This window comes from Dama dama, chromosome 18 (assembly GCF_033118175.1).
Source record: "Dama dama isolate Ldn47 chromosome 18, ASM3311817v1, whole genome shotgun sequence".
Lineage (NCBI taxonomy): Eukaryota > Metazoa > Chordata > Mammalia > Artiodactyla > Cervidae > Dama > Dama dama.
Window position 1 is genome coordinate 72,666,235 of NC_083698.1, and position 19,578 is coordinate 72,685,812.

Genomic DNA, 19,578 nt, shown 5'->3' on the forward strand with positions numbered 1-19,578 from the left:
AGGCTCTCACTGTAGCCTATGGCCCTGGTGAATGTCCTAAAGGTCCTGACACCTGGAGCGGACCCAGCCAACCTCCCTCTGCCACTGAGATGAGGACAAAACAAACACGGTCGCCACGAAAACCTCGGTGTCCGTGCGGTCAGGGTTCGCCCCTCACCCGACTTGCTGCTGGACTCACTGCCCAGCTGCTTCAGGTCATGCCTGGACTGTGCCCCTTCCCCAGCCCAGTCACTGTCTCCCGGCCCTGCTCTGCTAGCTGGGCTGGTCCCTGCGGGAGCCCCAAAGACCCCCAACATCTTGAGCATTTGTGCCCTGTGCCCCGAGCGGCTGGCATGGGCTCCACTAAGCCTCCTTCCCAGAGGCTCCAGGGGGCAGGTGTTGGCCTGGGGGGCCTGGGGCAAGCCCCGAGCCCTGCAGAGCCCCTGGCCCAGGTCCAACTGGGAGGCCGGCCGCAGCGGGGACTGGGGGGTGACCCGCGGCCAGTCTGGTCTGGAGGCCAGCTCTTCCATAAGGACACATTTTCCGCTCTGAGTTCAGGGACCTGGTTTGGGAGCCATTTCCATCGGTCCTGCCTTCCAGGAAGTACGTCAGCATCTCGCCCTTGCCCTTGACACTGACTTTGCCTCGGCACACGAAGCGGTAGGAACCCCGCCGCAGCAGCCGGTGAACTTCCTCTGTGACCTGCAGCGGGGAAAGGCCGTCAACAGGGAGTCCACGGGAGGGTCCCTCCTCCCCCCACACTGCCCACCCCAATGGCCCAGCCTCGGGCCTCCCCAGCTCTGCCTGGAGTCTGAGTCATGCTCCTCCCATGGTCATGCTGGTCTCTCTGTGAGAAGGACGTGATCATGCAAAGAGCATGGGACTCGGAGGGGCCTTAACAGAGCCCTGGACAAACAGGAGAGGACAGCACTCACCATAAGGGATACTGAGAGTGGAAGAGCAGACTGGACGGGGCCCCAAGGACCCAGCCTCAAGGACTGGCATGTGAGCTCTGTGGTCACCCCCAAGCCAGATGCCTGCACACCAGGCTCCAACTGAGGGCCGGAGCTACGTGGCCTCACTCAGCTCCCCAACAGGCTCAGTGCACCCCAAAGTCCTTCATGGAACTGAGCCACAGACTAGCCGATTACACAGGGAAGACGCTATCCTCAGAAAGGTCACCTCTCAGATGTGGCCTCTGAGATGCAAGGTGGCAAAATGTATGGTGATAAAAATCTTTCCTTTCACATTGAACCCACAATTCATCCATTCAAAGAGATCTGTGCTCCCTAGAACCCTGACATCCAGCTTGAGCCCGAATATACACACTGACAAAACCCTCTGAGTCTTATCCTTATGGTGAGCTCCCTCCTTTCTTGCCTTATGAAGAATGGGAGGCAATAAAATTCCCAGATCATTGCACAAAGAACTGCTGGAGGTAAAGGTAATCTGCCACTACATACAGTAAAGCTGAAAATGAAGGTTTTAGGTTGGGATGGGCCTGGGTGTCCTTCCAGGTTGCCTGGGAGCTCCAGCTACCCCTGTCCTCTGCATCCCTCCACCCTGAGATTCGAGCCAGGAAATCCCAGGCTGTGAGTCGGGGCTGTGCATGATGTTACTGTGGTGGGTTCCAGAGAGGGTCCAGGTCAGGGGCTCAGAGACACAAGGTCCCCAAGAGGCTGAGAGGGCATCCCCCAGGAAGTTTGATTTTTAACCATCTGCAGGAGAATCCCTGTATTTCCCAAGAGGTTGACTAGGAACTCTCCCTGGAGTTCTCTGTGAGGCCTGGCCAGCATCAGGGGTGGGGGGACACCTGCTCTGCAGCCACATCGACCTGACTCTGTCTAAGAGACAATGCTGGGCCCCCATAGAGGAATTTCCAGGGAAGCACCTGCTTGATCCCCAAGCAGGTGGCTGAGGTGGAACCTAGGAATCGTCACAGGTACCTGCCTGAGAGTTAGTGCCCAATGAATGGGGGCAGGGCCCCAGGAACTGAAGGGGCACGACGCGGGAGAACCCCAGGCCGGCAACCTTCTCACTGAACTGCAGCCTGCAGGATCACACCCCAGCGTCTCTCTCAAACCCTGGGGTGAATGCACGGGTCTGTGGAGGACCGAGTGAGAAGTTGTGATAAAAAGGACCAGCGTGAACTGGCTGCAAGGTGGGGACTGCCGGCTGTGCAGTGCTCAGAGGCGGCCTCGGGGCCCGACCACAGCGGAGGGCCTGGCCCCAGCACTACATTCTCTGCCACCGTCTTTCACATCTTCAGTGCCAGCTGGCGTCATGCACCAAGTTCTCATCCCCCATGAGCCACCCACAGGTTCCCAGGTCAGGTGGCCCACTGCACCCACCTTTCGAAAGGCAAGGAAGCCCCTTCTCTTCTAGGGAGCTGTCACCACTCCCAACTAACTGTCCCCTGCCACTCACCACCCCAACTCTGCTCCTGACCACAGAGGGGTCACCCCACCCCCCGCCGCTGAAGCCGCAGACACACCGAGCCACATGGCTCGGTGTCCCCACCCAGAAGAGGCAGACAGGGACAGGAGGACGCAGGCTGCTGGCCTGGGTGGCCACCCCCACACGACCCTTGCCCCTCCCACCCCAGTCTCCCGGCGCCAGGATGGACACCTGGGCCCTGGGGACTTCTGAGTGAACTGACCTGGATCCGGCCCTGGACGCCGGTGCTGTCCATGCGACTGGCCACATTGACCGTGTTTCCCCAAATGTCATACTGCGGCCTGCGAGCCCCGATCACTCCAGCTACCACAGGGCCAACGTTGATGCCTGGAAAACAGCCACGGCGTGGTGTCCGTGCAGAGGCTTCCGAGGGGAGGAGCTGCCCCTCGTGAAGTCACGGCTTCCTGGGGTCGCCGAGCAACACTCCTCCCCAAAGCAGGGACCCTACAGCATTGCCGAGGGGCAGCTCCCGACCTCTACTTGCACACTACACCATTAGCCAGTGCTACCCACCTCAAGAAGAAGTCCCGTTTCCTAGAAGGGTGACCCCATGCTGAGTCCTGCTGCTAAGAAAGCTAAGCTTTCAAGTCTGTAGGTGTGTCCCCACACCCAGCTCCCTCTTCCAGAAAGGGCAGTAGCTTCTGTTTCCCCAGATGGGATCCCTCTGTTCTTTCCAGTGTGGGGCCCAGAACTAAGTATTTGGGGATGCTCTAAAGAGAGTAAGGCCCCCTTCTCTTTATGTGGTCGGGGTCTAACTGGCCTGGACAGTGACACAGGCCTGGGTGCCCCAAATCTCCCCTGCAGCCAGTGCTGGGCTGACGCCACACCACACCTTCTGACTCTGTACTCTGCATCAATTTTTCTGAGCTTATCCAAGCATATTAATAACATTTCAGACATTGACCCAGTCAGCCCCCTAAAGCCTGGGCAGTAGGTACTTGGCATCTTCAGGAGGAGGAGAGGGCAGAACTGGCTAAAGGGAGCTGGGAAGCTCAGGCTAGGTGAATGTGGGGACCCAGGGAGAAGCCCCAAAAGGGCCACTTTCAGATGGCTGGGGGAACCTGGGGAATCCCTCTTTACCACCCTGGAGGCCCCAATCCTGGTGGACAAGACTGAGCCAGGATCCAGCCTCCTGTTTGACCAGCTGCCCAGGCACGGAGGTCCAATTGGCCTATGGGTCCTCAGTAGGAGAGTAAGAAGCAGAATCTCCCTGATGGACCCTTGGATCTGTTTCCTGTCACATCCGTTCATCTATGAATCTGAGCCCATGGCCCCGGAGAACGGAACCCTGCGGGTGAGGCACAGAGGGTGCCCTGCTCCCACCTCCAGCACATCCCGCAGGCCAGGCACCAGGGCCAGGTCAGCCCATGTGTTTAAGCTCATCAGAACTGCCCCCACTCTGGTGGACACCGGCTACCACACCTCAAACCCACTCAAACCCAGCTCTAAGTTCTATTCTTAAGGTCACTAAACATTTGAATTGTAAAACAAAAATAAATGTCCAGTTTAACTGTATCATAGACTAGCAGGTAAGTGTGGGGAGAAAGGGGGTAGGGAGGGACAGAGGAAGGAAGAAAGGGAGGGAGGGAGGGAGAAAGAGCTCTCTAATTTTACTATATCCTCAACTAATACAAAGTTTTCTGCTAAACCTATCTTACCAGGAAAGAAAAAGGTTAATTTAAGACTACAAGAAAAGAAACCCTATAGTCTGGTAAGAGCTGGAGAGGAGCGCAGATCCCAGCTGGTTCCCCTCCTCACTCACAGGCACGGAACGGGAGCCCAGGAGGACCAAGGGCCCGGCCTGAGCCTACACCGCTGGGCTCCTGCACAGCCTATCAGATCCCCAGGCCTGTGGACAGGAAACGGGGCATCTTCCTCCAGGTAAGTGTGGGCTCAGAGCTGTATCTGAGAGTCTCTAGGACAACTGAGGTTTCTCCTGTGTTGTGTGAGCTGGACAATGATTCTTCCAGGCTCTTAAGTCACCGATACCCAGTGGTCCCTGCATCGCTTGCACTCCTCTGGGTGGCGCCATCCTCCTTCTTGTGAGACAAGGGAGTCTGGACCAGCGACCCCTGCTCATGAGGAAAGGCCCAAGCCACAGGCTCCCAGGGCAGCAGAGGAAAAGTGAGCTGGCCCACGTGATGGGATAACTTGCAGCCACGTACCAACACGGAGCACAAAGTCGTTGTAAGACTGGTAGTTGATCTCATCCAGGACATCAAACATCTCAATGGCAAAATCTGCCAATGTGCTGAGGTGGGAGGAGATGCACTTCTTAGCCTGGACATGAGCACACACAGGTTATTACATTTGAGGGGTGCAAGGCCAGAGAACAGGGACACTCAGCCAGTGACCTGCAGGGGTGAGGGGACTAGCCTGTACCCCTCATGGCATCAGGGACTTGATCCCCGTGTCAATAGCTGGCTGGGGCTGGAGGCTGGCTGGGTGGTTCTCATCAGGGATTGAGTGGCACCCTATAGCTGCCCTAGGGTGTGTTTATCATCCCATTCTACAGGTAGGAGACTGAAACGGAGGTAGAATATTATTGCTCAAGGCTTACAGCTCCTGAGCGCAGAGGCTGAGGACATTGGAGCCTAAGCAGAGCCCTTCTGCAGGAATAGGCTGGTGGGATGGGAGGGGACCCTGTTGTGGGAAACCAAATGTCCCACTGCTCAGACAGTGCTGCCACTGGCCCACCATAGACAAACAAAGCAAGGTGACCACAGTGGATGGTCAGCATTCACAACAGCAGAGGGCAATTCCAACCCTCCTTCCTCACACACTGAGACTCTCTTTCACTGTGTTGTATCTCCTTGGATACAAATCAGGTGGTTTGCAAAGATTTTCTCCAAGTCTATGAATCATCTTTTCATTATAGTATTTTCCACAAGTAGAATTTTAAAATTTTAATCAAGTCCAACCTAACAGTGTTTTCTTTCACAGATCATGCTTTTTGTACCACGTCTAAAAACTCATGACCAAACCCAAGGCTACCTAGATTTTCTCCTATGTTATCTTCTAGATATCTTATAGTGTTTCATTTTACATACAGGCTTATGATTACATTTTGAATTAGTTTTTGTGAAGAATGTAAGGTCTGTGCCTGGATTCATTTTACAAATATAGATAGCTAGATATCCAATTTTTTCTAGCACCATTTGTTGAAGACTATCTTTGCTCCATTTGTCAAAGATCAGTTGATTATATTTGTGCAGATCTATTTCTAGGCTCTCTATTCTATTCCACTGGTTTATTTCACTACTTTTTTGCCAAAACCTTACTGTATTGATTATTGCAGCTCTATAGAAAGTTTTTTAATATTACTTATTTATTTGGCTGTGCTGGGTCTTACTTAGTTGCAGAATGCAAGATCTTCGATCTTTGTTGAACCATGCAGGATTTTTATTTTAGTTGCAGTATGTGAAATCTTAGTTGCAGCATGTGAAATGTAGTTCCCTGATCAGGGATCAAACCCAGGTCCCCTGCATTGGAAGCCAGGAGTGTTAGCCACTGAACCACCAGGGAAATTCCATAAATCTTGGTGTCTGATAGTTTCAGTCCTCTAATTTTGTCCTGCTTCTGCTATGTTGTGTTGACTACCCTCAGTCTTTTGTCTTTCCATGCAAACTTAGGATCAGTTGGTCAAATAACAAAATAACCTGCTATACTTTTTATCAGGATTGCAATGTCTACAGATCAAGTGAGAATAACTGACATCTTAATGATATTTGAGTCTTTCTATGCAGAAACACTGAGTAGTTCTTGAATTATTTAGACCTTCAATCTCTTTAATCGGACTTTTATAGCTTTCCTCATAGAGATATTATATATATATATATTTTTAATTTCTACCTAATATTTAATTTTGGGGTACTAATGTAAATGGCATTGTATTTGTTATTTTAAACTCCCCTTGTTCATTGTTGGTATATAAGAAAGCAATTGACTTTTGTACACTAACCTTGTATTCTTCAACTTTGCTATAATGCTTACTGTTGTTGTTTTGTTGATTCCTTTTTATTTTCTATATAAACAATCATGTTATCTATGAACAAAGATACTTTTACTTCTTCCTTCTCTGTCTATATACTTTTTATTTCCTTTTCTTGTCTTATTGCATTAGCTAGGACATCCAGTATGAATGTCAACTATGAGCAGTGAATGGGGGGCATGTTCCTCATCTTAGTGGAAGATATTTATTTCTTACCATTAAGAATGATGTCAAAGCTACAGGGCTTTTGCAGATATTCTTTAAGTTGAGGAAGCTCTGTCTCTTCCTAGTTTGCTGGGAGGTTTTCTTTTTTTTTAATCAGGAATGAGTTTTAGATGCTGTCAAATAATTTTTCTGCATTTACTGATATGTTCATATGATTTCTCTTCTTTATCCTATTGATATGGTACATTTTACTAATTCATTTTGTGGTTTTTTTTTCTTTATCAATTACTTTATTTTTTTATGGAAATTTTTTTTCATTTTATTAGTTAGAGGTACTAATTCACTTTGAAATGTTGAACGATTTATCTAGAATAAACCATTTACCTAGAATAAATCCAACAATCTGCTTGTGGTATATAATTCTTTTCATACATTGTTGGTTTAACTGGTAAATATTTGCTAAGGACTTATGCATCTACATTCATGAGAAATACAGTTCTATAATATTCCTTTCTTGTAATTCTTTATCTGGTTTTGATATTATGGTAAAATAAAGTGAGTTAGGAAGTATATCCTCTACTTCTACATTATGAAAGAGATTTTAGGAAACTGGTATGATTTTAGGAAACTGATATGAGCCAACTTTCCTCAAATGCCTGCTAGAATTCAACAATAAACCCATCTGGGCCTAGTGCTTTCTGCTTTGGAGAGTTATTAACTACTGATAAATTTTCTAAAATAGCTACAGACCTGTTTAGATTATCTGTTTTTCTTATGTGAGTTTTAACAGATTATGTCTTTTAAATAATTGGTCCATTTCACCTAAATTACCTAATTTTGTGGTCATATAGTTACATTTTTATACTAGTTGGAAATAGGAACTTTTAAAATATTTGATTTTCTAATTGTCTGTAGTTAAGAAACAGAGATAAAATAGGAATTTCTATGATGTTTTACATCCAGCAAGTTTCACAAAGTTATTTAAAAATTCTTTCAGTATATACAAACATTTCAGCCTTGTATATTTTAAATATGCAAGCAATTTGAGAATGAAGGTTTGTTCTTACTTTGCAATTCATAAACCATCTATTCACTTTTCTTTCCTTATTGGACTGGCCAGGACCTCCACTGTAGTATCAGAGAGTTGTCCATAATACACTTTAATATCTTTTAAATGTCCATTGGTTCAGTGGAATTAGCCACTCTTTCATTTCTAATATTAGTAATTTGTGTCTCCTCCCTTCTTCTTGGTTAGCATGGCTAGAGATTATCAAATTTATTGACCTTTTCAAAAAGCCAACTTTTGGTTTCATTTATTTTCTTCACTTTATGTCTTTGATTTCATTCATATGTGCTCTGATTTTTATTATTTCTTTCCTTCTGTTGCTTTAGGTTTATATTGTCCTTCTTTACATTTCTAAGATGGAAGCTTTCTGATTTTGAATTGGTCTTCTTTTCTAACGTATAAATTCAATGACATAATTTCTCTGTAAGCACTGCTTTTTCTGCATCCCACAAATTTTGATGTTATATTTTCTCTTTGGCGGGGGGGGGGGGGGGTAGGTGTTAGTTCTAAAAGGTCTTGTAGGTCCTCACAGAACTGTTCAACTTCAGCTTCTTCATCATTACTGGTCGGGGCATAGACTTGGATTACCATGATACTGAATGGTTTGCCTTGGAAATGAATAGAGATCATTCTATCATGTTTGAGATTGCATCCAAGTACTGCATTTCGGACTCTTTTGTTGACTATGATGGCTACTCCATTTCTTCTAAGTGATTCCTTCCTTCCTGCCCACAGTAGTAGATAGAATGATCATCTGAGTTAAATTTACCCATTGCAGTACATTTTAGTTTGCTGATTCCTAGAATGTCGACATTCACTCTTGCCATCTCCTGTTTGACCACTTCCAATTTGCCTTTATTCATGGACCTAATATTCCAGGTTCCTATGCAACATTGCTCTTTACAGTATCAGACGTTGCTTCTATCACCAGTCACATCCACAAATGGGTGTTGTTTTTGCTTGACTCCATCCCTTCATTATAACACCCAAAAAAGATGTCCTTTTCATTATAGGGGACTAGAATGCAAAAGTAGGAAGTCAAGAAACACCTGGAGTAACAGGTAAATTTGGCCTTAGAGTACAAAATGAAGCAGGGCAAAGGCTAATAGAGTTTTGCCAAGAGAATGCATTGGTCATAGCAAACACCCTCTTCCAACAACACAAGAGAAGACTCTACACATAGACATCACCAGATGACCAACACCAAAATCAGATTGATTATATTCTTTGCTGTCAAAGATGGAGAAGCTCTATACAGTCAGCAAAAACAAGACCGGGAGCTGACTGTGGCTCAGATCATGAACTCCTTATTGCCAAATTCAGACTTAAATTGAAGAAAGTAAGGAAAATCACTAGACCATTCAGGTATAGCCTAAATCAAATCCCTTATGATTATACAGTGGAAGTGAGAAATAGATTTAAGGGACTAGATCTGATAGACAGAGTCCCTGATGAACTATGGACGGAGGTTCGTGACACTGTACAGGAAACTGGGATCAAGACCATCCCCAAGAAAAAGAAATGCAAACAAGCAAAATGGCTGTCTGAGGTGGCCTTACAAATAGCTGTGAAAAGAAGAGAAGCCAAAAGCAAAAGAGCAAAGGAAAGATATACCCATTTGAATGCAGAGTTCCAAGGAATATCAAGGAGAGATAAGAAAGACTTCCTCAGTGATCAGTGCAAAGAAATAGAGGAAAATAATAGAATGGGGAAGACTAGAGATCTCTTCTAGAAAATCAGAAATACCAAGGGAACATTTCATGCTAAGATGGGCTCAATAAAGGACAGAAATGGTATGGACCTAATAGAAGCAGAAGATATTAAGAAGAGGTGGCAAGAATACACAGAAGAACTGTACAAAAAAGATCTTCATAACCCAGATAACCATGATGGTGTGATCACTCACCTAGATCCAGACATCCTGGAACGTGAAGTCAAGTGGGCCTTAGGAAGCATCACTACCAACAAAGCTAGTGGAGGTGATGGAATTCCTGTTGAGCTATTTCAAATCCTAAAAGATGATGCTGTGAAAGTGCTACACTCAGTATGCCAGCAAATTTGGAAAACTCAGCAATGGCCACAGGACTGGAAAAGCTCAGCTTTCATTCCAATCCCAAAGAAAGGCAATGCCAAAGAATGCTCAAACTACCGCACAATTGCACTCATCTCACACGCTAGTAAAGTAATGCTCTAAATTCTCTAAGCCAGGCTTCAACAACATGTGAACTGTGAAATTCCAGATGTTCAAGCTGGTTTTAGAAAAGGCAGAGGAACCAGAGATCAAATTGCCAACATCCACTGGATCATCAAAAAAGCAAGAGAGTTCCAGAAAAACATCTATTTCTGCTTTATTGACTATGCCAAAGCCTTTGACTGTGTTGATCACAATAAACTGTGGAAAATTCTGAAAGATATGGGAATACCAGACCACCTGATCTGTCTCTTGAGAAACTTGTATGCAGATCAGGAAGCAACAGTTAGAACTGGACATGGAACAACAGACTAGTTCCAAATAGGAATAGGAGTACATCAAGGCTGTATATTGTCACCCTGCTTATTTAACTTATATGCAGAGTACATCATGAGAAACTCTGGGCTGGATGAAGCACAAGCTGGAATCAAGATTGCTGGGAGAAATATCAATAACCTCAGATATGCAGATGACACCACCCTTATGGCAGAAAGTGGAGAAGAACTAAAAAGCCTCTTGATGAAAGTGAAAGAGGAGAGTGAAAAAGTTGGCTTAAAGCTCAACATTCAGAAAACTAAGATCATGGCATCTGGTCCCATCACCCCATGGGAAATAAATGGGGAGACAGTGGAAACAGTGTCAGACTTTATTTTCTTGGGCTCCAAAATCACTGCAGATGGTGACTGCAGTCATAAAATTAAAAGATGCTTACTCCTTTGAAGGAAAGTTATGACCAACCTAGACAGCATATTAAAAAGTAGAGACATTATTTTGCCAACAAAGGTCCATCTAGTCAAGGCTATGGTTTTTCCAGTGGTCATGTATGGATGTGAGAGTTGGACTATAAGAAAGCTGAGCACAGAAGAATTGATGATGCTTTTGAACTGTGGTGTTGGAGAAGACTCTTGAGAGTCCCTTGGACTGCAAGGAGATCCAACCAGTCCATCCTAAAGGAGATCAGTCCTGAGTGTTCATTGGAAGGACTGATGTTGAAGCTGAAACTCCAATACTTTGGCCACCTGATGCAAAGAGCTGACTCATTTGAAAAGACCCTGATGCTGGGAAAGATTGAAGGCAGGAGGAGAAGGGACTGACAGAGGCTGAGATGGTTAGATGGCATCACCGACTCAATGGACATGAGTTTGAGTAAACTCTGGGAGTTGGTGATGGACAGGGAGGCCTGGCGTGCTACAGTTCATGGGGTTGCAAAGAGTCAGAAACGACTGAGCGACTGAACTGAACTGATTTTCATTTTTATTAAGTTCAAAATGTTTTTCAACTTCCTTTGAGATTTCTTATTTGTCCTTTGTATCATTCACAAGTATACTGTTTCATCTCCCAATATATTGGAATTTTCCAATTATTTCCTGGTAATTGATTCTCCTAGCAAAGGTTTCCTTGGTAGTTCAGTGGTAAAGAATCCGCCTTCCAATGCAGGAGACACAAGAGATGTGGGTTCAACCCACAGGTTGGGAAGATCCCCTGAAGAAGGAAATGGCAACCCACTCTAGTATTCTTGCCTGGGAAATCCCATGGAGAGACGAGCCTGGCAGGCTACAGTCCATGGGGTCACAAAAGAGTCAGACAAGACTTAGCAACTAAACAACAACAGTAGATTTCTACTTTAATCACAATCTAGTCTGAGAATATAGTTTACATTATTTCAATTCTTTTAAATTTTCTTAAGCTGTGTTTTATGGCCTAGAATGTGATCTATCTTGGTAAATGTCCCACGTGAGCTTTAAACGAAGTATATTCTGTTGTATTTCAATAAAGTAGTCTATAGATGTCAATTACATCCAGGTGATTGATGATGCTGTTCAGTTCAGTTCTCTTTACAGATTTCCAGCCAACTGGATCTACCAATTACCATTAGCAGGGTACTGAAGTCTCCAACTATAATAAGGAATTCATCTACTTCTCCTTGCAGTTCTATCAGGTTTTGTCTCCTGTTGTTAAGTACATAAATATCAAAGATTTCTATGTTTGCTTGGAGAATTAACTTCTTTATCATTCTGTAATGTACCTCTTCATCCTTGATAATTTTCCTTGATCTGAAATTTGCTTTGTCTAAAATTAAGATAGTTACTTGAAATTTTAACAGGGCTAGCATGGTATCTCTTTCTACATCCTTTTATTTTCAATGTATCTGTGGCTTTATATTTAAAGTGTATTTCTTGCAGAAAACCTAGTTGGGTCTTGATTTTTGGTGACTCTGTCAGTTTCTGCTGTTTAATTGATGTGTTTAGACCTCTCACATTTAAGGTGACTGCTGATTTGATTAGCATCTACCATATGTATAACTGCTTTCTAGTCATTGCTTTTTCTTTTTTTTACATCTTCCTCTCTTTTTTCTGCCTTTTTATAGGGGCAGTCTGGGGATTTTATTCAGAATCCTGAACTGAAAAAGAGGAATACTCAGTAGTGCCAGTTCCCAGGATAGGAATGGGGGGATGGGGGTTGAGGAGGCAGGGCTGGAGGAAGTTCCTGTGTTCAGCCTTCTGCATTGATTTTCCATAGAAGGCTGTGACTACAGAGAACTGGCCACTGACAAGACAGCCTTCGGGCTGCTCCCTAATCTAACACAGAGGAAAAACTGAGGCCCATAGCAGGGAGCCTGCCCATGGTCCCTGGGCAGCTGGGGACAGAGCCAGAACCCAGTCCCCGAACAGGGCACACCTGTCAGTCCACACTCACCTTGGTCCCGGCAGTAGGCGCCAGTCCCACAGCGGCCATGTACGTGCTCCCGATGGTCTTGATCTTCTCTAGGTCCTTGTAAAAGTCTTTGTCCATGAGCTTTGTTTGAAACACAAAACTGTTAAATGTTACATAACATTTTAGACAAGTCACAGCAGTGTACAGCCGCCAGAAGCAAGCACAGAGCAGACAGGTGCATTCTGGAAAGCAATGTGTCTTCTTCATGTGGGCACAAGACACGATCTGGGATTGAACTGAGAAATGCAGGCCTCAGGGGCTCTAACAAAGGCATTTAAAAAAGGCACCAAGGAAGAACCGTGCAGAACACACCCCCATCCTCCAGCAGCTGACCTCACGATCACCCAGGAGGAGGACAGGCCCCAGGGAGGGAAGCAGGCACAGACCGGAGGCCCGCTGTGGACAGTGCAGAGACACCTGCCCGCCCATCCTGCAGGTGAGGCTGCCCACCTGAGCTTGGCATTCACAAGGAAGAGCACAGGTACCACCACTCACCCTCCCCATCTTAAGGCAAAGTTTCTTCCTCAAATGTCACGATCGGCTGGGATTCCCAAGGAGACAAAATACACGTGATCCCCCTGGCCCCATGTCATCCACAGAGCACACACTACATCAGTGGACACAATTCAGGACTCTGTTGGAGGGGGCACACAAGGACACCCAGGCCCCAGGGTGTCAGGACTGCAGGGCAGCCCTTACCTCGTCAAAGTCGGCGATGATCTCGTTCAGAAGGCGCAGACACTCCACGCCCATGTTGTTGCCATCCAACTCGATGTAGAAGTCATTGAAGTTGGGGATGGATGCAAACATGACCCCCACCTGCGAGTACGACTGGTAGTACAGGTCCTGGGGCGGGGTGGGGGGGGGAGTCAAAGGTCGGGTCAGGCAGCGAATGGGCAGCCAGAGCAGCATTCAGGGCTGGTACTGGGGGGCTTGTGCCTTTAGGACCTAAAAACCTAGCCTGAGCCTCTTTATTTTTGAGTCAGCTTTTGTAAGCCCTGCTCTGTGCTGTCCAGGTGGTTCCAGAGTTTTACTGCAGCAGGTTGTGGTCATTTGGATGTTCAGACCAACCCAGACGCGCTGAGCACAGAGAAGGGAGTGAATAGCCAGGCAGGCGGGGTGTGGTTTCGAAGGCACCTGCTGCCCAAACTCAGCCAGGAGGGGGCCACCCAGGCCTCAAGGCAGCGTTCTGCAACCTCATGTGTGACTTACTGCAGCATCCTGCCTTCCTCGTGGGGACAGTGGATGCGATGCTCTCTCCCAGGATCAAAGGGGAGGACATGCTAATTCTGAGCACCTGTCAACCCCACACCCCAGGAGTCTTGGATCTGGCCCTGCCCTTGAGGGTGGGCAGAGGGGCCACTGCCCCAGGCTCACCATGTTGCGAGGGTTGGACATCAGGAAGTGCTGGGCAACGTGGGCTGGCAGGAGGTTGAAGAGAATCCTCTTGTTGTCCAGCTTCACTCTCTCCATGTCGTCCCGCTCCTCCTCTGCCTGCGATGGGGGTCCTCTATTAAGTCACCCAGCCACCCGCTCATGCCTCCTTCCCTCACTTGACAGCCCACCGTATGACACTCCCTTACTCGTCACCCTGCCGTGTGACAAGTTCTCACCTGGGTCAGACTCTGAACCCTCTTCCAACAGGGTCCTGACTTTGGGGTGTTCATGTGTCTAGTTTTAGCAAGAACCCTGCTAAGACAGTTTAACCAGATACCCCATCCTTGACATCTGATCACCCCAGATATCTGATCAGATTCCTCATCCCAACCCTCCCCAGGTGATGTTAGATCACCTTGACCTACCCTCAGCATGAATCCTGTTAGGTCAGTTCAGCCAGAACATCCCTCACCCCAGATGTCTCCTCTTTATAATTTCCATCCACCACCCCCCACCCTGCTCCTTGACTATAAACCCCCACTTGCCCACGCTATATTTAGGATAGCTTCATCTCTCTCCCCCACTGCAGTGGTTCCTTCACCTAACACAATGCTCCTGAATAACGTCTGCCTTACCATCTTTAACAAGAGTTCTGAATCTATGCCTTTAACACATTCTTCTCTGTAATCATTCAAACTGAACACCAAGTGCACCGATGGTCTATACCAGGTTCATCTCCACAGCCCCACCAAGCAAAGGAACTAAATCAACATTACGGGCCCAGAGGATCCATGAAATTCTGGACCAGTCATCACCCAGATCAGCTGGAGCTTTCAAAGGCCAATAAAGGGCTCAGCCCCCATTTCCAGGCTGAGAAGCCCCACCTTCTGCCATCTGCAAACTGGAGGCCCAGGAGATCTGGTGCTGTAACTCCTGGAGGTCTGAGACCCAGGAGGGCTGAGAGTAGAGATGTCCCAGATGGCGCAGTCAGGAAAGAGGGGCCCCATTTCTCTCTCCCTCTACCTTTCTATTCTATTCAGGCCTCCTTCAATGGATGGATGAAGCTCACTCACATTAGGAAGGAGAATCTGTTCTACTGAGTCCAGATTCAAATGCTAATCTCATCTAGAAATACCCTCCCAGACCAACCCAGAATAATGTATGGGCAAATAACTGGACACCTCATGATCCAGCCAAGCTGACACATAAACCAACCATCATGATGTCCTCTTCCAAAACCCTCCTGTGCTGTCTCACTTGCCTTCTGGGGTGTACAGGCCCCTCTTTGGGGCACCCAGGCTCTGAGAACTACCCCCTCCTGGAGAAGTACCGAGAGGGAAAGGACCTTTCCAAAGCACAAAGTGAAAAGACCTTAATCTCTAACTCTGGGACTGGTCTCACTGGAGGAAAAGGCCCTTTGTGAGACGTCTGCACAGACAATCATCAGCTAGGCAGGGGATCAATGCTGGTGCTTGTCCCCACAGAGAGCAGCTACACTGCAGAGGGGAAGAGTGTGGAGATTCAGAGTGGGCCAGGCTCGTCAGACCACATGGGGCACAGAGGAGCCCCCACCCCACTGTCAAGATGGTGAAACACGAGAGGAGATGGGGTCAGAGGAACATCGATAAAGATGATAGCAATATCGTAAAAAAGCAATGCCAGACAAAAGACAGTGGAACAGTATCTTTAACATATGGAAAATTAAAAAAATCAAAAACTTACAATCCTAAACCCAGCAAAAGTATCTTTCAATCATGAAGGAAAACTCAAACATACAAAAACTGAAAGAATTCATCACCAACAGACTTGCGAGAACCATCTGCCCTTCAGGCAGAAGGAAGATAACACCGGATAGAAACCCAGAAGTGTACAAAGAATGAAAAGTACCAGAAATCATAACAAAGTGGGTAAACAAAAAATATTCTTTTTCATTATAATCTATCTTTAAAGTAGACTTTAATGTTTATGATGGAAATAATAATATATTTGGGGGGTTTATATGTACAAATAAAGTCTATGATGATGTCAATGCAAAATCCCTAGGATGGAAAAAATTGATGTATATATTGTTATTAATATTAAAGTTCTTATATGTAAGGTAGTATAATACCACTTGAAGACAGACAATGCTAAGTATCCATTAAAATAACACAACAAAGAGTTAGAGCTAATAAAAATACAGATCAAGAAAAATAATAAATAGGTAGATTTCTACCAAATAGGTAGAAAAAGAGGAAAAAGAAAACAAATAGATGGGCAGGTGGGACAAATAGGAAACAACAACATGGAAGATTAAAATATAATCACATCAATAATCACACTAATTGTAAATTATCTGAAGACCTCAATTAGAAGGCAGAGATTTATAGGAATTAGATTAAAAGGCAAGATCCAATTGCATGTTGCTTACAAGAAATCCACCTTAAATAAAAAGATACAATAAGGGGGCACTCTCCGTCCCCCTTCTGCTTTACTTTACTAAATCTACGGTGTGCTTGTGTGAATGAATGACACACCCTGCACGAAGCAAGTGATGAGCCCTCCTCTGCAGTTTCATGGTGCCTTGTAATGACTACAGGTAGCCCCAAAAAGGGGAGCCTTGTCCGGGATTTATACCGACCTGCCAATGACAAGAGTCACCCAAGGTCCCTGCTAGGGGAGTGGCCAGAGCTCCCCACATGGGCAAAGCATGTAGACCGAACTTTCCTTTCTCAGTCACCTTTTCCTGGCCTCTTTGACCATTTCATAATTTCGTGGGGAACCAGAACTACTAACATAATCTGTTGGATCATAGATTATGTGGACTTGTGATTCATGCCATTACCATGTACTTTTACTCAGACCCCAAACTTGGTAGTCATGGAAGCGCCTAGCCTTGCTAGGAGTCAAAAGTTACAAGAGCATGTTTGGGAGCGAGGCAGAGCTCTAGCTCCAGCAGTGTCTCTCAGGCTAGAGGTCACTCTCTTCGCTGCCTGCCTCAGGGGCAAGCGATCTGGCAAAGAGTCTTTGTCACAACTGTGTCTCCCATCTATGTGGACAGAAGCACTGCTGGTGACCATGAGGTTTTTAAGGCCACAGATCGGGAGCTGCAGGATCTGGTCAGATTGGAAGTGCAATGGGCTTCTTCCTTTGGTAGCACTAGCTCTTCTTAGTGGACCAGAGGAGGCTTCCTGGTGGCTTTTGTCTCAACTCCTTAGATATTCCTTTTGTGGAATCTGTGGAAATGAACTGGAAGGCTTGGCCCTAACAGCTCAGGAACAAAAATCACTTTTTCCTCACTAGCCAATCCTCCACCACCTCTTTTGCTATCACATATACTGGCGTGGTGACACTCAGAAAGGACATCGTGGTTGCTGTCCATCCCTTTATGACTCACCGCTTCTACTGCAGTCAGGACTGTACTCAGGAATGTACATGGACACATGAAAGATAGACACTTCCCCTAGGAGTCCTAGCTTGGGAAATGTTCTGGGAAAGCTACTCTGCTCCACCTCAGGGAGCATCAGAGAAAAGGGCAAATCAAACAAAGGTCTTGGTGGTATGAAACTAAATCAGCTTGGGATGCTATCTGGAATGCACCTCTGGTGCATCTCTACCCCGTGACGGTGGCAGAACCAGGAGGAAAGAGTAAAACGCCTGCATCGGTAAGGGACAGACTAAGTCCGACCAGGGAAGGAAAGCTTTGGTGGATAGTCTGTCTACACCCCCATCTAGAGCAGGAAGGACACTTCCAGTTGAAAAAAGCCACAGCTGTGGATGCCCGCTTTTTTCTCTCTTACAGATGGGAGCTAGCAGTTCCAGAACCACTCCTTGAAAATGTATTTTTAAAAAGCTAGGACAAGTTTGATCTTCAGAGTTTAAAAAGACATGCCTGATCTTCTTCTGTGATACTGAATGGCCACAGAATCCTTTAGAAGACAGTGAATGCTGGCCTGTTGAAAGGTCTCTTCATTATGATACTACTTTACAACTAGACCGGTTCTGTAGAAAACAAGAGAAATGGGTAGAAGTGCCATATGTGTTGCTCTTTATCTCTCTGTGAGACATGCCAGACGTATGTCCTAAGGGTGCAGATTTGGGTGTGAAACCTTCAGCTCCCTCCTGTCCTCTTACTTTGCCCCTGTCTCTGGGGCTCCCAACTGAATAGGCTGAGAGTCAGGGCACCGTTTCAGGAGGGGTTTCCTCAGCCTCGGTAGAAATTCAAACCATACCAATTGTGGTCCAGACTATCTAGAGGATCCAGAAAAGTTCACAGAAGCCTTTATAGGGCTAACTTTGTGACCTTACTTGGAGAGATGTAATGTATGTCTTGGGACAGACGCTAACTCCTGACTTGAGAACTCAAGTTTTGGGGGAAGCTACTACTTTTGGATTGAACGTGAGACAGGGAAAATAAGGAACATGAAATAGCCCTCCTACCTACTGGGAGCCAAGCAGTTCCCATAACAGAGCTGCTTTGCCAGATGTATTCTTGAAGGACTCAAGCAAGCACATGCTAAGACTTTAGACTATGCTAAGTTGACTGACATAGAACAGGGAGAGAAGGAAACTCCTGATAAACTCCTATTAAATTCCTAGACAGACTACAGGAGACTCTCCTCAAGTTTACTGATGTTGATCCTAAAAGTACAGAGGGAGAAACAGTCTTAGAAGACAAATTTCTCTCTCAGTCAGCTCCAGATACCTGCTATAAGTTTCAAAAACAGACGTTCAGACCAAATCAGTCTTTAGAAAAACTGTTGTAGCTGGCTCAGACAGTATATTATGGTAGAGAATATGAGGAGGAAAATAAAAGGCAAAAAAGAACCAGGCAATAGACTGAAGCCCCAACAGTGGCTGTTAGACCTGCTCTGAAATAGCCTGAGGAAAAACCCCCAGAGGGACCCAGGTGAAAAGGGAGGGGCATCTCAAGTGGGATTGCCATCAGGCATCTAAGCCACCCCCAGCTCCATGTCCAGTCTGCAAAGGACCATACTGGAGAAGAGATTGCCCTCCGAGGTGTAGGCCCCAGAGGTCAGGCTCTCAGGACAACAGGATCAAAGGTGCCCAGGGGTCCCCACACAAGCTCCCATCCTAATTATACCTGAGGAACCCCGGGTATTAATAATTGTGGAGGGTCAGTCAATTTTCTTTTGGACACTGGGGCGACTTTCTCTGTGCTCACTGAAGCTCCTGGCCCACTTTCCTCCTGATCCACTACCATAATGGGACTGTCTGGATGAGTCAAATATTATTTCAGTCATCCTTTAAGCTGCAACTAGGACTCTGTACTATTTTCTCGAGTTTCTTATCGTGCCAGAGTCTTCTTCACCCTTCTGGGGAGGGATATATTGAACAAGGTCCAGGCCTCTGTTTTCATAAATATGGAGCCTGCTCTTTCTCTCCCATTAATTGAACAAAATGCAAATCCTAGAGTGTGGGCTGATGGAAAAACTATGGGTCAAGAACAAAATGCTGTTCCTATCATTATCAAGCTCAATGATCCTCATCTATTTTCACATCAAAAGCAGTATTCACTAAAGTCTGAGGTTAATGAATGGGCAAAATCTTACTGTACTGACTTCTCATGATGTAAGTGGGATCTTAAACTCTAAAGTTCAGAGTGACAATGGCTCTGTCTTTAAAGCTGCTGTAATT

The 19,578-nt window shown here is 46.2% G+C and overlaps 1 protein-coding gene across 1 annotated transcript in view; it reads right to left on the minus strand.

Annotated features, from left to right (window-relative positions):
• Positions 1 to 207: 207 nt before the first annotated feature.
• Positions 208 to 19,578, minus strand: part of ADCY1 (adenylate cyclase 1) — a 98,106-nt gene continuing 78,735 nt past the window's right edge. The window contains exons 15-20 of the mRNA XM_061165573.1: positions 13,942 to 14,058; positions 13,264 to 13,410; positions 12,547 to 12,645; positions 4,602 to 4,716; positions 2,639 to 2,763; positions 208 to 681 (exon numbers count right to left, since the gene is read on the minus strand). Coding sequence (XP_061021556.1) covers positions 343 to 681; positions 2,639 to 2,763; positions 4,602 to 4,716; positions 12,547 to 12,645; positions 13,264 to 13,410; positions 13,942 to 14,058 — 942 coding nt within the window. The 3' untranslated portion in view covers positions 208 to 342. The remainder of the gene's footprint in view (positions 682 to 2,638; positions 2,764 to 4,601; positions 4,717 to 12,546; positions 12,646 to 13,263; positions 13,411 to 13,941; positions 14,059 to 19,578) is intronic.